Here is an 18,056-nt window from a genome sequence, read left to right as displayed (position 1 = left end):
CCTGTGTAGTATTTGAGACAGATGCGGTAGTATGATTTGGTCCCTCCACAGCGTTTGCATATGTAACAGATGGACGACGAGTATTTGAGGAACTTGGAGGGCAATGAGATTGTATTTTCTCCCTCAACTTTGGAAATTGTTTTCTTTGGAGCTCTTTGTAGACCAAACAGCCTCTGTAGTTGGCAGGATGATTCTCTTGGCAATTTGTACACTTCACATCTTTAATTCGTGTTGGGTTTGGACATTCGGATGATAAGTGATTGGCTGTACATTTTACGCATCGTGGCATTCTATTGCAATATTTGTGAGTGAGTCCGAAATGTGGACACCTGTGGCATTGCGGAATTTCTCTTTTGGGATGTGGTGGTTCAACTTCAACTATTGAGTTAAGTAGTTTATTGACTTTATAAATGTCTTTATTGTTTGCATTAGCAACCAATTCTACGTGGAAAAGTGGTAGTTGCTTTTTATCCTCTTTTCGTTTTATGTTGGAGATATTTTTGACTGAATGTCCTAGTTCTTCGAGTGTCCTTTTAATATCATTAATTTCTGTTGAGGGGTGAATATTGCGGATAACCACTCGAAATCCACGTTCCTGTTTTATCTAATATGTGTGAAACTGCGTTTTTTTTTTGCTGTTAAACTTTTAATAATATCCGAATAGTTTTCAGGTGAATCTACTTGGAGTTTAATTTGGTTATTCCTAAGACATTTAATGGTATATAGATTTGGTATTTTTTCATCAAGCAGTTCGCGTAGCGGTTTTATATATTCGACATTCTGAATGAATATTGGTATAGGTTTTTTGGATTCGGCATTTTTATTTTCTTCTTGTATATCATCAATAGCTAAAGGGCTATATCTATTGGTCGTTGGCGTAGGTTTCTGCAACCAATAATCCTGAATAGTAGTTTGCTTTTTAATTCTATGCGGAGGGCTATCTTCTGATGGCTGACGCTTCTTATTTGGAATTAACGTCCAGCCTGTATTATCATCATGCTGATGAGTTTTTTTAATGGCAGAGAGACTATTTAGCATACATGTACTATTTTAATGATGTAGAAACGTGAATTGCGATATTTATGCATGCTTCATTGATTACCATAAAGAATTTGATACAGTAAAACACAAGAAGCTGCTGGAGATATTAACAAATATTGGAATAAATACCTGTGATTTAAGAATTTTTAGCATCTTTACTGGATAAGAATCTTTACTAGAATCAAACATCGTCTATCCATGCAGAGGCAGAAGAATCCGATGATATCAAAATCAAACGTGCGGTCCGACAGGGATGTATACTATCACCCTTGCTGTTTTACATATATTCTGAGGAAATCTTTCAAGAAGCAGTAGAAGATGTTAAAGCCGGAATTCGAATTAACGGAGAATATATCAATAACATCAGATACGTTGATGACACGGTGGTATTCGCTGACAGTTATGAAGCCCTCCAGGAGTTAATGAATAGAATCGCAGAAGTGAGTCAGATATATGGACATTCACTGTGCCTTAAGAAACCGAAATGTATGATGATCTATAAGAAGGAACAGCAAATTAAAAGAATTAGTGTGAATGGTCAACCAATAGAAAGAGTAAAAACATAAACCTAACCACGATTTATCAGTACCCATAAAAATAAGGTTTTCAAATCAAATTAGTTACCAAAAAAAATCAAAACAGCCAAACTTAAATACCTCGGTCACATGTATCTACGTACGTGTTTCAAAACAACAACCACAAATCTTTTCAGAGCCGCAGTTTACAAAATACATATTGTCATGATGGTCGCCAACATCCGAAACAGATAGGCACTACAAGAAGAAGAACTACTACTAGTATATTATCAACATGCATTAAATACCAAGTAAGCAAGACATCAAACTTTCCTATTATTACATAAAAAAGATCGGTTCTCTAAATAACAATGCAAGATATTTACGGTTAAATTGATAATAATCGCGTACACTTACTATTACAAATACATTAACATTTAACCCCTCAATAAATACTTTCTTTTTCTTTCAAACTTTGAAAGTTACTTCCGTGTTTTGATTGGTAAATACAATCTCAAATGAAGATTCTGTATATTCACTATCTTTATAATTTGTTAATAACAATATTCAAAGAAAGTTTATTGTTTTGATTAGAATTTTATTTCTGTCAAACTTTTAAACTGAAGTCTAGTTACTTTATTGCAATATTCAATAAATATACACATAAAAACTGTCCTCAAACAAGAATCTCCTGTTGACAATTTCGGGAAATTTATGAATTTTTAATTATAAATTACTTTTGATGAGGGTTGAGCAGTGTATATTTATACAGCAATCTCTGTTGTATTGTATCGTATAGCACGCCACTCGATGGGTAACTAATTGCCCTGCATGCAATTTCTGCTTTAGAAGAAACAAAAGCAACCGCAAAATTAATTGAAGGGATAATGTTACAATCTGAAGTTGTAGATTACTCTTTTGCCAGCCTTGACAGCGGATATTAATTAGCAGCTTCCCTCTATATTACAGGGTTATTCAACTGTATTCATTTCCCTTTCACAATTTGGGTGTTTGGTATCAGAATTTGATCCTTATTAACTGGGAAAGCTCTAACCAGGGATGTGGAATGTTAAAATATGGAGTTTTTTCTTGTTAATTACGTAAGGGGTTTGGTTAATAAAGAAATACCGAGTTCTAAATTTTAAAAAAGGTGGTAGAAAATATCAAAATGCTTTTTTCCCTTAATAAATATCTTTACAGCGACAGAAATACGTGCCCACTATAAAGCTTCTAAATAAAATATTGATAATTACTGTGTTAAAGTTTATAACATTACAATAAATTTTTAAACACATGAAATATGACGAACATAGTATGTGGGTTCTTTTTGGACTCTTTTACATAATAATATATGCAGCATCAACTACTGACAGTACAAACATTCAAAATTCAACATTTCCTACGATCTAATAAAAATCGAATTGAACGGCTTATTGTTATATAATGATAAGCCACAATATGGTGATCGGGAGTAAATCAGTGTTAAAGTTTAAATAAAAATTACAGTCCGAAAAATGAAAGATTACCCATGAACGATCATATCAATCATTTATTTTGTATAATTTGCCGCCTTTTATACAAATAACAAACATTTGTTATAGAAAAAGACAGCAAATACAAAATAAGTAATTGAAGTGATCGTTCATGGGTAATATTTCATTTTTCCGACTGTATAAGATCAGAAACATATTTATTCTACATTTGACTATGTCGAAATTTAAAAAACTTAAGAAAGAAACTTAAAATTTGCATTGGCATGCCCACAAACACGAATTAACATTTTTTATGTGGCTTGTCATACTGTAACAAAAAGAAGAAAACACTTTTTGATATACATGAACCAACTAGAATTATGTTACTCCAGCAATTCTGCTTCACCATCTTCATTTTGGTCAGGCTGAAGGGATTCATAATAATTGTGTTATAGGGGCGGTATATAGGCAATAAAGATTGTATGTTTTCTATCTTTTTTTTTTTCATAATTTACAAGTTCTTTGTATTTAAGTGTTAAAGAATCGAGCGGTAGCAGTGCGGGTCTTCCTTTTTTTAATAAATTAACTTCCTGGTATGCACCATTAACAGCGTAGAGGAAAGTAGCCTAATTTCGGATAGTGTCTTAATTTCGGATAGCGGTGTATCTAAAAAAGTTTCTTTATTTGCGAACAGAAACCTATACGTATGTCACGCTGAATACCACAGAGAACATTATCTTAAATTGTTTAGGTAGTAGAGCTGCTCCCCGTTAGATGGCAGTGCCGAAACCACCAAACGTTATTGTGCAGTTTTTTTTCGGTCGTATTTCAAAGCCTATTTTTTCGTGTTTTTATTCCTGTTTGAAGTTTGATCTTTTGGCAGGGGTAAGCTAGAAACCTGTTTTATTTGATTTTGCTACTAATTTAAAGCAGATTTTAATCACATATAAATTAGAGAGCCCTAACCTTAAAAATATAAAATTCCTAATTTCGGATAGTACAAGTCCCATAATTTCGGATATCCGAAATTAGGAACCTTAAATTGATGATCATGTTAGCATAAAAACTTTTGTTTCTTTTCAGAAGAAAATGCCAAAAACAAGTAAAAAACATAAACAATGGGATCCAGACCGAATGATACGTGCTATCCGTGCCGTCAGGGGAAAGGAAATGGGGTATCTTAAAGCCTCGAAGTTATTTGCTGTTCCGAAATCAACTCTGGAAGATTATGTTAAGCAAGAAAATAAAACTCCGGAGCAGTTGGTTGCTGTTAAAATTGGAAGAAGACCAGTACTTTCTGCAGAAATGGAAGCAGATTTAGTCTCGTATTGCCTAGAAATGGACCGGCGATTTTACGGAATTGGGACCGCTGATATCAAGAGACTTGCATATCAAATAGCTTTACGAAATGGTCTTCGTCATCCATTTGCCCATGCCGAATCTGCCGGTAAAAAATGGTTAAGGGGATTTATGAGGCGAAACGCAGTTTTGTCCCTTAGAAAACCACAAGGAATCTCGAAAGCCCGAATTAAGGGATTTACCCCAGAAAATGTCAGCAGATTCTATGATCTTTTAGAAACGTCAATGGAAAAAGTTAACTTCAACCCCGCAAGAGTTTATAACGTTGATGAAAGCGGCATAACAACGGTTCAGTCCAAGAATACTCGTGTTATAACATTAAAAGGAAAAAAACAGGTTGGATCTGTTACCGCGACTGAAAGAGGCGCATTAGTTACTGTTGTATTTTGTATGAATGCTGCTGGTGGGTTTGTCCCTCCATTATTCGTGTTTCCAAGAAAGAACATGAAAGTGGAATTATTAGATGGATCGCCGCCTGGCTCTATTGCAGCTTGCCATCCATCAGGTTGGATTCAGCAGCACATTTTTTCCCAATGGCTACAGCATTTCGTAGCTCACGTGAAACCATCCCGTGAAGACCCAGTGCTGCTTATTCTTGATGGTCACTACAGCCACACAAGAAATATAGATGTGATAGAAGCAGGACGTGCAAATTTCGTTACAATTTTGTGTATCCCGCCGCACAGTTCACACAAACTACAACCTCTAGATTTGTCTTTTATGTCACCATTTAAAACATATTATTCGCAACAAATTGAGATGTGGTTAAGGCAAAATCCTGGACGCACCATAAACTCGTATCAAATTTGTAAGCTTATGTGCCCGGCATATTTGAAAAGTGCTACTGCAGAAATTTCCGCGAATGGTTTTCGCAAATCTGGAATATATCCTTTTAATAAAAATAACTTTTCTGATCACGATTTTATAATGGAGAGACAAAGAGAAAGAACACCACCACCCATAAATCAAAATCATGGGGAAGTATTACCAACAAGAGGTCAGTCAAGACCAGAACCACAAAGCATTATCGAAAGAACACCTCCAAAACATAACTTAACAAATAAATCATCCAATGGAAATGCAACTGAAACTACGGCAACTATGATAAGAGCTGAGGATATTAGTCCACTGCCTTCTTGCAGTTATACCTCACAAACAAACAAACAAAAAAATCCTCGAAAAGGTTCTAGTTGGATAATAACTAGTACACCTTATAAAGATGAACTTGAACGAAGTGTAGCCGAACAAGAAAGAAAAAAGTCTTTGAAAGAAAAGAAACCAAAAATAAGCAACGAATTAAATCAAGTCAACAGAAAAAAAACTCCACGCCAAAAAAAGCAAAAGAAAAAAATTGAATCGAGTAGTAGTGACACTTCACATCCTGGTGATGACCTTATTTTGGATGATGATTCTGATATGGATGTAGACGATGAAGATGGAGACACAGAATGTATGTTTTGTGACAGTTTATATTCCGAAGATACACACGGTGAGAAGTGGATAAGGTGTATAAAGTGCTTCAAGTGGTGTCATGAGATGTGCGCCAATGCTGATAAGAAGAAAACCTATATTTGCGACTTTTGTCAAGATGTGTAACTATTCTTATGATGAACAAAATGGTGTCTTAATTTCGGATAGGGTATCCGAAATTAGGAGCCCTAAAATTTTTGACATACAAAAGCACTAATTTTATTGAACAATATTTTTTGTAAAAAAGATTTTCAATAAATTGTCTATGATAATAAAATTAGTTTCTATATTACTCTGCAAGTACTCTTGAGTAGATAAAAGTTTAAAATGTGTTATTAGGTGAAAAATATGACACTAATTGTAAATGGTATCCGAAATTAGGCTACTTTCCCTTACTTAACAAAACAAGCATTGGGAGTATTAATGTCGAACCTAAATAAAAACACACCTAAAAATTAAGTTTGTTACTGTCATCAGTTTTGGTCGCTCTTTTTGTTATTCTCTTGTAGTATACTGATGTGTTTAAAGCCATTTTGTTCCATTATTGTGACCTCAAAACGATTTTTTTATTTTTTTTAAATAATATTATACCTGTCTGATGGGGCATATATTAATGGAGCATATTTCCAATGGTGTTTTTCTATGAGAGCAAAGTCCCGATTTGATGGTAGGTGCGTGTGGCCGCTAACCAGGAAGTGGTGGGTACTTTTTTAAAATTTCTTTTTTTTTCCATTTGCAACCACAAGGTCATTAACGTCCAGTTTTTATTTTTTCCCGGACAGTTGTCAGTGAACAGCACCAGTCCATCAATGCCTGACTTATTAGATAAAAACTTTAAAATAGCACTTCCAATTTCATCATTACCTTATTTAGCTGTGTCTTCCGTCCATACAAATATGTACCCCTTTCCCGAACCACAGTCATGTATACCATTATTATAAAGCAATACCTTTTTGCAGTAAAAAGCTACTCCTGTAGTCAGTTTCGGTACTGGTAGGGCCTGTCAAATGTTACAACTTATTTTTTATCATTAGTTTTTGTATTAGCAGTTACCGTTTTTAGCAAGTCCTGCATTGCTTTTGCCCGTGCTTTGTGAACATTTAAATTTGTCGTCAAAGAAGCTGTTAATTCGTCATTACTCTCAAGTTTTGCTGCTTCTATTTTAATCAGCGTTTCATCACATGTACCAAGGTCAGAACTATGGGAGGCAATGTACAAATTAGAAATACAGACGGAACTCATAGAAGCTACAAAAGCTCTGTATAAAGAAAATAAAGTGTCCATTAAAATGGGAACAAGAATCATAGGAGACTTCACCACAACAAAAGGGCTCCTGCAGGGTTGTTCCACATCTCCAACCCTATTCAAAATATACTTAGAGAAAGCCTTGACTACATGGAAAAGAAAATGCGAAGGCATGGGAGTAAGACCAAGACGACCTCCGCTACATGATGAAGAAACTACAAGAAGAATATACCAAGGCTGGCCTAGATATTAACCTCGCGAAAACAGAGTACCTATCTACAAGTGAAGAAGACATAGAAGATCTACAGATTGATGACAACGTAACAATCAAAGGAAAGGATAAATTCAAATACCTGGGGTTTATAATCACGAAAAAGGCAACAACAGAGGAAGAAATTACACAAAGATTAGGACAAACAAGAACAGCAATCCGACAACTTAACTCAGTATGGTGGGATAGACACCTAAATATGAAGACAAAAACGCAGATTTATAAAACATTAGTGCGAAGTATTATGACATATGGGGCCGAAAATTGGATCATAAACAAGAAAAACAGCAGTAAGATAATAGCAACAGAGATGGAATGCCTGCGAAGATGCTGCAGAGTAACAAGAATGGATAGGAGAAGTAATGACGAAATAAAGCAAAGAACATCAATAGAAACAGACATACTAACATATATAGAACAAAAAAGACTAAAGTGGTATGGACATGTAAGAAGAGCTAGCGACAGCAGATGGATAAAAAGAATAACCGAATGGAGCCCCATAGGAAGGAGGAAAAGAGGACGACCCCGAAAATCCTGGAGGAACGAAGTAGACGACGCCATGAGTAAGAGAGGACTAAACGATGGAGAATGGAACAACAGAGAGAGATGGAAACGGTTGAGCGAGGGAAGGCAGTGAATACTGTAGAATCCCTAAATATATATATATATATATATATATATATATATTCATCACATGTCTTGCAGGTGTCGGATTTTGGCAACTTAAAACTTATATTAAAATTGTTACAAAAGATTTTCCTATATGTCGATGCAGAAACAGATGGTATACCCTTACGTTCAGACCATGGAACATAAAACTCTTCATATAAACGAGTTACTGACATATCACTATAAATAAGTCTTTCCCAGATTATCAGATCGACTATAGTGACTCTGATACTCAGGAATAAGGTTAATATGGTCTTTAACATATTGAATAGCTTCATCGCTGATTCTGTTTGGTTTATTATATTGTTTTTCACGACCATCCATTTTGGGCACAGGAGTACCTGAAACCAATTGCGATACAATAATAATTATTCTACCTTTAGATCGTGAAGACCATGAATGGACACAAATTCGGATTTACATATTTTGATGGTTTCTATATTGACAGTTACATAGTATTTCACACTGTGTTTTCTTCCAGACACTGCCCGTTTAGTTATTTTTGGATAATGTCGTTTTTTATTACAAATTTTAATGCATCTAAATAGGTACGAATTTTGAATATTAAAGGACCCAAGATTCCAGAAATGCGTAAAAATAATTTCTTGATTTTCGTTAAGTTTTGTTGCAGATTGCCTTAAACAAAGGCAAGGTAGTCCAATTTCTCGAGCTCCCATCACTTTATTTGTACTTTCACTCTAATATTCCTGTCCCTTATTACGTTTTACTTTTCTTTGGTTTCTTTTGTATTCAGATGATTTTCGTTTTCTAGATTATTGCCTTTGGAAATGTTCCCACTCGAAACATTTTCCGAATCGTCCTGAAAAAAAAAACAGATTATTTTTGATATGCTATATAATGACAAGCCACACTAAATTCTACAAGATACGGTTAACAAAGAACAATATACTATAAACAAGTAAAAATCATAATAACTTGTTATAATAATGGTTGTTGTCATTCTCATTATTTTTACAAATTCGCACAATAAAAACGGAAAATGTTGTCGTAAAATAGTTATTAAAATATTTAAAAGGTAGAATATGATAAGCCACTCTTCAAAAAATACGCTTACCGTTAAATCTGGATCATAATTTGGATCTTGATCACTATCATCTAATGGTGGATCACTATGTCCATCATTATTGCTATTTGTGCTATCTAGTTGCTTCATATTTTCACAAAAATATGATGATAAAAACAACCTGTGATCATAAAAAACACCGTTTTTATCATCACAGGTTGTCAAAGGCGAGTAGCCGGCGGCTATATTAGAAAGTGGCTTGATAATGACCAACGTTTAAACCTTGTTTAGCCTGCCACTAAGTATAAGTTCCATTGGGAAAAACGATCCTTTTCAGATTATTGGCCTTTTTGTTTTGTTCCGTTTAAACGCGTGGACAGAAAACCAATGTCTTCCTGTCCTTATGATTTTGAATGCGACTCCTAAGGAGTGTACGGAGTGCTCACTGTTTGGTGTTTGATGTGTGTGGATGTGCGGATTTGCGTAGTTATTGGTTTGTTTCTTTTTGGTGTTTATATGTTTATGATTTGTGAGCTTGATGGAGGTAAAATGTGTATATGGGTAAATTATAAGTGTATATATGTACAATGAATGTGTGTAGGTAAATGATAAGTGTATATATGAATAGTAAATGTGTGTGTTGTGTATTTATGTGAGGAGTTGAGTGAAAGTTTGGTTAATGGAATTATTGTAGCAGGAGTTTGATATGGCGTACCTATACAATGTATTGGACATTTAATTTAGATAACGGATTGTGTCACTCCTCTTTTCAGGGAAGACATTAAAAAGGATCATGGACGTGAAGTGGATTAGGGATTTCATGTTCGAGAATAGGTCGTATGAGGGGATTTGTTTGGGAGTGTGTACGGGTTGTGTTTTGTGTTTTGTGTTTTTTGGTTGGATTTTTCGGTGTGGGCATTTTTGTGAAAATGCCGGGTCACCTTCATTACAGTTGGGACATTTGGGATCACCTATCGTGGGTCATGTAGAAGACCTGTCTTGTTGTCCACAGAATGAATAAATGATTTTTCGGAGCATTCGTTGCTGAGGTGTCCGCTTTTGCAACAGTCGAACAGGAACAGAATTGCTTGATCTTGGAATCTCGCATTTCGATCGTTCTCCCTCGATCTTAATACCGTTCGAGAGTGCATCGGCGAATTTAGTTTCAGAGTTTATGAAAACTCTAATGAAAGAGGTGAGTTGATTTGTAGAGCGGACAAAAAGTGGCTTGTCACTATCTGCATAAAATATTTCACAGAAACACCACTGCCTGTGCAATATAATGTGATACGGTTCCTGTACTGCCATCTGTGATTTGATTTCAGAACTACTTACCCTGTAGCTTAGCATTATATTTCTTAACAGAGTAATGTAAATATCCAGAAAATGAACAAATGTGGCTTGTCGTTATATAGCAATAACCCCTTCAATTAATTTAATAATAACGGTTAAGTACATAGTTTTTCTCCTTTTATTTTATAATTATGCAATTTTTTCTATTTACGATTTTTTAACAAATTAATCAATTGTTTATTAAAGTATTTATTTCGAGGTTTAACTCATCATTTTATTTTGCCTATCCTCATATTTTTAAATTTTGAAGAAAGTCTATTAAGACTTTCTTAAAAATTTTACGTTTCACTTTGAAAGTCTATTAAGACTTTCAAAGTGAAACGTATGTTATTCTGCACAGCCTCTTAAGTATATCTAAAAAAATTGTAGATGAACAAATATTTTAAAATCAAATAATAGATTAATATCAAAATATTATTAAAAATCCTTTATAAAAGGTATATAATTTAAAAAACCCAATCGGGCTATATCACAAATCGTTTTCGGAATCCATATTTCATCATCAGTGCACTAGGTGGGTATACATGTATTGAGCCACTAAATATGTGGGTAAAAACCCATTAAAAGTTGTTTTTTTTAAATTTAGTTTACATTATATGGTGGTAAATATTATGATGTTAAAGTTACCAGTGGATTTGGTAACATGGCGACGTATAACTCCACGTGAAGTTGCTGGTCCTGAGAAGATGTGTGTACGAGGACTTGATGAAAGCAACTGATTGATTTAGATCTTTACAGCGTCTTTCAGATTAACATACGCATTATCTATACTAATATACCTTTATGACTAAAATCCCAAATTTTATAACCAAATTTAATCTATCAAACTAAATATATTATGTCTAATAAAGGGCCGCATATTTTGAATATCTGTATTTAAAGTACTGTCAGGCCTATGATTTCACTAGACTAAATCTCGTTCTGCGGCATCAATCATTCGCCTTTCTATTTTAGTTATAAACAACAGAACGAATTTTCTTTGTTCTTTGCAAGTTGTTCATCAAAGAGAAATAATATGGATTAATTCTAAGATTTAGTAGTTCATAAAATTTTATCGCTTCTCCGAATTAAAGTCGTTAATGAAATTTTAGAACACTGCGCACTGACCGAGAGGAGAGAATATCGAAAAATAAATTATCGAAATTTATTTAACGAACGATGGAAATGTTAAGACGATAATTCATTTAAGTTTGATTTTTTATTAGTCATGCATTATTAGAAAATAGGATTACTTGAATTTGTCAGTTACCTTTATGTTACAAAAGTTATTAAGCTACTTTTTACGAATTTTTGAACCATCACTATAATAGCCAACTGGATCTCCGGAGGCATATGCAGCCATATATACATTTATAATATTTGTGGTGTGTTAAATGTAATTAATACCATTGTATGCCTGGGATTCACCCTATACATCGATATATTTAACCGAATCTTTACCATACAATCCCTTCGTAGGGAATGTTTGCCTTAAGTTGGTCACCATTATCATGTTTGGTTTTACAGAATTTCTAAGTCTTGGTCCATGTAACAATAAGTTTTAATTTCTTTCTGTTTTTGCTTTAATTTTTCAATTTCTTACTTCTTCGTATTATTTTCTTGTTATTTGGTCCACAAAACTTAAACAGTTACAGTAAACAGTTACGAAAACTTAGATATTCTGGATGATAATATGACAAGCTTAGGTAATTCCGCAAACTTCAACAATTGGCCTCGCGATTTGTTTATCATTGCAAATGCCAAACTCACGGGAAACTCTAGATGCCTAAAATCAAATCTTATCTTATCTTCATACTAATAATTATTTTATATGTATTAGTGACTATGATATTGCGGAAAAACCGGATCAGTCCTGGACATGACAACTTTTTTTTTACAAAAGCTACTACGTATGTCTATACGCATTACTATCGAAAGTGTACAAGATGAGAATCTCGAATTAAATAGCAAAAAAGGCGAAATCCAGAGTATTGGAAGGCTGCTATTAAGTAAAAAGCAAGATAATCTGGACAAAAGTGATTACAAAAGTCGTACTATTCCAAGCAAAACTATTGGAGAACCATGCGGCCATGTTTTATAACCTCAAATTTGGTTAAATATTTACTTCGTATTAAATTTATTATTATAACATTGTGTATGCAGGAACAAATGTTGTCTTGCGATTCGTCATGAATGTAGAGAAGAGATTTTTACAAATTTTATAAATTAGACAGCAAAAGTGTTTAAGACGCTTACTCAGTCCCTTATTGAAATATTGCGACGATAACAGGAGAAAACCACACGAACACTCATTTTAGTACATAGTGACAACAAGTACAGAAGTTTATTCTGTTTTTAAATCTGCATTTTTAAGTCTGCATGCTGTAACGAAACACATAGTAGGTAGGTTGATAGAGCTTTTAGAAAAAGTACCTGTTGACATTAGAGAAAAACAAAAATCAGCTAATGCAGAACGTGAAGAAAAAATGAATAGTATAAAAGTCGACGATACGGATCTCTCCTATTCTGCTTATATGGTTATTCCATTCTTTTTTTCTATTTAGTGTCCATTTGTTCATGCACGTTCATGCAGAATGTAACGTACATTTTCTTCTAATGTCTTCACTTCTCTTTGGATCTCTTAGCGTATTTCTTGTAATTCTTCTCAGTACTCTCATCTCGGCCGTTGTGGCTGTGTCAGGTCTTGTTTCTGAGGCATATGTCTTTATTAGTCTTACACAGGCTTTATACATTCTTGACTTTATCTCAGTATTAATGTGTCTGTTTTGCCATACAGTGTTATTAAGGTATCCTGCCAGTATACAAAAAAGTGAATATAAAAATAATGCATTCGCTATTTGCGGAAAAATTTCCAGATGTCTCCGTTAAATATGGATTTTATAGAGCTGTCTTTAATCACTTACGCTTCGGTAGGCCTCAGATTGATACATGCAGCAAATGTGAAGAACTAGATCTAAAAATAAAGTCCCAATATTTGAATGATGATGCTAAGAGTGTAGCAATAACTAAAAAGATGGTGCGTCGATCAAAAAAGTTTTTTGTTAAAATGGATCCGTTAGAGGCCCTTACCAAAGTGGATTCATCGTTAAGTGGAATATGCATCGACTATATGCAAAATCTATTTCTACAAGTAACACCTATCCAAGATACATTTTACCTGATTCAACTGACAGTCAGTGTATCTCAGAAGATTTGAAATGGTGAACCAGTACTACCTTATTCGTCGCCACTCGTTTATGCCTTATGACCGTAACTTTGCTGTAGCAAAGAGAACAATATCAAGAGCTGATAGGATTTACACATTAAAAGAGAATGTAGAACTCATAACTGCTAGTACTAAAAGAAATTTCACTGTATATCTGATCGAGTGTGATAATAGTATTATCAAAGATTATAAGTCCTGGGGGACTAGATATTACAAAAGAAATGATTTATTATAAGGATCACTAGGTAAGCATATTCTCAAAGAAACTAATTCATTTAACTCGCAGGCAAAAGGTCAAATTGTTGCTCGTGAATTTATTGATGAAATTGTTAACCATACATTTGATATGCCTTGAGGCTAGGCCTGTCAACTTGGCCTATCCTCAAGTTAGAGTTCCGATTAAGAAAAAGAAATTAGAACATATATTGAAATTTGCACCCTACTTGGATAAGAACATTTCTGGATCCAAGATATTATGATTCCTTATTTACATAGCCAACTGAAAAGGTGAAGATGAATCCTAAGAATTTTGATTTACTCCTTTTTTATCTTGGTATTTTGCGTTGAATTGTTTATATCATAAAATAATCCTAAAATAATGATGTTGTGTAAAAACCGGATATGTCGAAATAATAATGTTGTGTAAAAACCGGATATGTCGAATAAAAAAATATTTATTTTCTGTCCTCTTATAGTTGTCTTGTTGACCAAACAATACACATAAAATTATATATATATATATATATATATATATATATAACGCAAACTCAGAAATCAGTTTATTGAATTTATTGCTGCATTTGGTCATAACTTTACCGGAAACATTGATATCATAATATATCAAATTCTATAATATTCACTGATAGACTTCACGTTGGGTTTGAGGTGTACAGGACATCGCTCACCGAGAAAACAGACGGATATATCGTATAATAGAATGGAGACCCAAACGAGATAAACTGATGACATAAAGAGATTGGCTGGAGATAACTGGATGAGATGTGTTCCAAATAGAATAGAGTGAGAATTGTTGAGCGAGGTGGATACATCCGGCGGTGGATGTTTTAGTTCCGAATTTACGGTGGAAATACATTAATAGATAAAGGGTTTTGGTTTCTTAGTGTCACAGTAAAAGATGACCTAATAAAACTACCATTTTGTTAATTAATATCGTTGTGTAATAAATTACAATATCAGTTTGTTTTAGATTGTATTATTTATGAATATCTATATTGATATATTGAAACGACAGAAGTTTAATATCTATACAGAAAGTAATATACTAATTAAAAAGTTGTAGCATTCTTAAGAATAATAATACAAATATATAAAGAAATAATAATAGGTCAACAAATAAAACTAATAATTGACTACATATTTTCAGCTACACAAATCATCATCGTTTTCTTTGTTTTTATCCGAGTCGAGTTCCCTAATTTCATGTCTCCATAAGTTTCTTTTTGGGTCATAGCAATATCAGTCCCCTTCGCAGACATATTCTGCATAAGAGTCTCTCACAAAGTCTTGTTTAAATGTGATACTCTCTCATTTTTGAATCAATTTGTGTTATTCCTAGATTTGTACCAAGATTCAGAATGCTTTTCAGCATTCTAGTTTCCCTTCCTACATTTATTGTTCTGCTTTAGTTTTAACTATGCAACATTAAGTTATATATAGGTATCATAGCTAAGCTTATTGTAATTTTAGAGAATTTTGCTTTCAGTTTCTGTGGCATATTTCTGTCACACAATACACCATTTCCTTCCTTCTATTTCATCTCAGATGGTCTAATTAAATTAATTTTCTCATTACTCTGTAGTATCGATCCTAGATACCTAAAACTATTAATTTTCACAATTGTCCAAATCACCATCCAAAACTGTTATCTTATTTGCATTCCAAATACTCTGTTTTTGTCCTACTTTTAATTTTTATTCAAGACCTTGTCTTCTGTGATGTCGAGCTCCCGCTGCGTTAGCCCAACTGATTTTCCATGTTCACTTTCCAAAAGAAGTGCAGATTTTACTTTTTTAAATTATTGGATAACTTAACAATTACAAATGTAGTCCAGGTTGGGGTGCATACTCGATTACGAACGCTGTCAGTAATATTAAATAATTGATCTTTGTCTATTTACATTTCTCTTTAAATACACGAATTGTGTTGTTTACACAAGGTCAGTTATGTTTAAATATACACTATATTATTATAACAGTTCCACTTGCATGTTTAATAATATATTTTCTTAATATCACGTTTGGGCATTCAACTAAATTCAAATAGAATACATGCAAAATCGAATTTAACTTGAAATTCCAAACTCTCTGTGCGTCATACGTCACACTTAATTGTTCTAGTCTTTGTTTTAAATCCTTTTTAGTATTTCCTACTAACATTACATCTTCAGAAAACTTTTAATAATGGGAAATGTTACCCTGCAGTTTTCTTTTTATCTGATCCAACACTATTTACTTAGTGTGTGGCATAATAATAATAATAAAGAAAATATAAAATACAAATAAAAACAAGTATACAAAACTAAAACCAAACTTTACGTATAGGGATATATTGATGTTAAGATATAGGTAGATATAGTCAAAATATAGATATGAACGTTAATGCCGAGTAAAATAACAGTTTATTGTCTCTAATGCTGCTTCAAGAAAGTACTCCCATGAACCTGGATATGTTCAGAGAGGACATTCAGAGGTAATGTGTTGGTTTATGGTTTATGTAAGGTGTTGTATGGTAATATCTTGGATGGTCGAAGTCATAAGCTGAAGACGGAGCTTTGCTCCACTTCTCTAGAATGTTCAGCACATCTAACGCACCCAAACCTGATTCTATTTAGTACCAATGTCTTGTGACTCTAATCAAAACCTGCGACCAGCTATAAGAATGAAGTACTGTACGAATAAGTGATTATATGTTCTCTTTCCATTTATTCTTGCAATAGTCTTTCATCAAAATTGGCGTGGAGGTTAATAAAAGTGCGTTTGTAGATTTCAGCCTGATCCTTTCCAAATCGGAAATATCTTGGTGTATCGCTAAGTCTTAGAGTTTGTTCTGTAGTTTCTATAGATGTTTGCCTAGTCGCAAGTGCTATATCATCGGCATTGCAAAACTAACTAGTGTGGAAGATCCAACAGTAATTTTTTGATATTTCTTAGTTGCATTTTGTTATTAAAACATGGATATAATATAGTAATAACCAAAAACTTTGCGTGACCACTTTTGGTATTATGGTTATGGTTATAGTAGATCGGGGCAGGTCCTATTTGTGAGCCCTCCACACACTTAGACCTCCTAAGACGGGTCCATTTTATCATCCCTATCATACACTAGGCTTATAGGGACCTGGTCTTCGGCATTTCTGGGACCCAGGCTGAACTCTTCCTGCCGTTCCGAACGTCTAATCCTTTAGTAAACTGTTGGTATTACAATATTATTATTTATTACTCATTATTGTTAGTAGTGAAATCAGATACTGTCTCTTGTTTTCCTTGTCGAACTGACCCGAGTTACGATGTAATGTTGAGTTATCAATAGTTGAAGAAAAGGTACAACCTTTATTTTTCGAAGTGCAACATAGATGATCGGCTGGTCTAGGTGGGGAAGGGACCCAATACCACACTAGAAGTAGTGTGTGGAAGATCTGAAACATATGTATAGATTAAGCAGAAGGGGTGCAAGTAGTGAGCCATGGGGAAGTCCATTTTTTAATGAGAGTTAATGAGGGCTAAATATTGAGCCTTGATGCTTTTAAACACCCACAACAAAACCTATTGAGGAACTTATATGACCTTTTATATATTGTTACGCTAAGAAAACTTTCGCCCTTAATTATTGGGGTAGTAATCAAAACTTTACTCAAACGCAACACTCCGACTAATAAAAATTTATTGAGAACTCTTAAACTCCAAGGGGAGTATTCTCTTAGTAATATTCTCTTATAGGTTCAAAAAGGAATCCCCTAACCGATAAATATTCTGTATGAGTGCCAGGTATTCATTTATTAACCTGTGAATACCTCCACGTATTTAAATATGTACTCAATATTAAGACACAAAAAAATATTTATGGTTAATAGATCACCCTTGAACAAAATACATCCTGAGGTAAACTAAAAATGAAACAATAACCTTAAAAAATTAACAAATTATAATTATTATTTATATTTAAAAACCCCTAACGTAAAAATCAAATTTTAACATAAATATGTCAAACAATTTAACCGAAAATTAACAAGCTCGTTTTAAATGTTAGATAATTTAATTATAAGGTTTATTGCAAAATGTAAATCAAACACTTAACCAATGAAAAGCAACAAAAAAGTACAGATAATAACTTAAACTTAAGACATATTCCAACCATATTGCCACATTCCAAACGTAGATTGGTCATAGCCAACCTTACGAAATGTCTTCAATAC

At 33.6% G+C, this 18,056-nt stretch overlaps 2 protein-coding genes across 4 annotated transcripts in view; both read left to right on the top strand.

Moving 5' to 3' along the window:
• Dgk (diacyl glycerol kinase 1) overlaps nucleotides 1–18,056 on the top strand; it is a 529,426-nt gene that overhangs the window by 266,770 nt on the left and 244,600 nt on the right. The window lies entirely within an intron of this gene.
• On the top strand, nucleotides 3,645–6,243 carry LOC140433241 (uncharacterized). The gene is made up of 2 exons (XM_072521286.1): nucleotides 3,645–3,913; nucleotides 4,112–6,243. Exons 1-2 carry the CDS (start codon nucleotides 3,803–3,805, stop codon nucleotides 5,981–5,983), a joined length of 1,983 nt encoding a protein of 660 aa, XP_072377387.1. The 5' UTR covers nucleotides 3,645–3,802; the 3' UTR covers nucleotides 5,984–6,243.

Source organism: Diabrotica undecimpunctata, chromosome 2, assembly GCF_040954645.1.
Source record: "Diabrotica undecimpunctata isolate CICGRU chromosome 2, icDiaUnde3, whole genome shotgun sequence".
NCBI lineage: Eukaryota > Metazoa > Arthropoda > Insecta > Coleoptera > Chrysomelidae > Diabrotica > Diabrotica undecimpunctata.
This window is presented reverse-complemented; position numbering and strand designations above follow the sequence as displayed.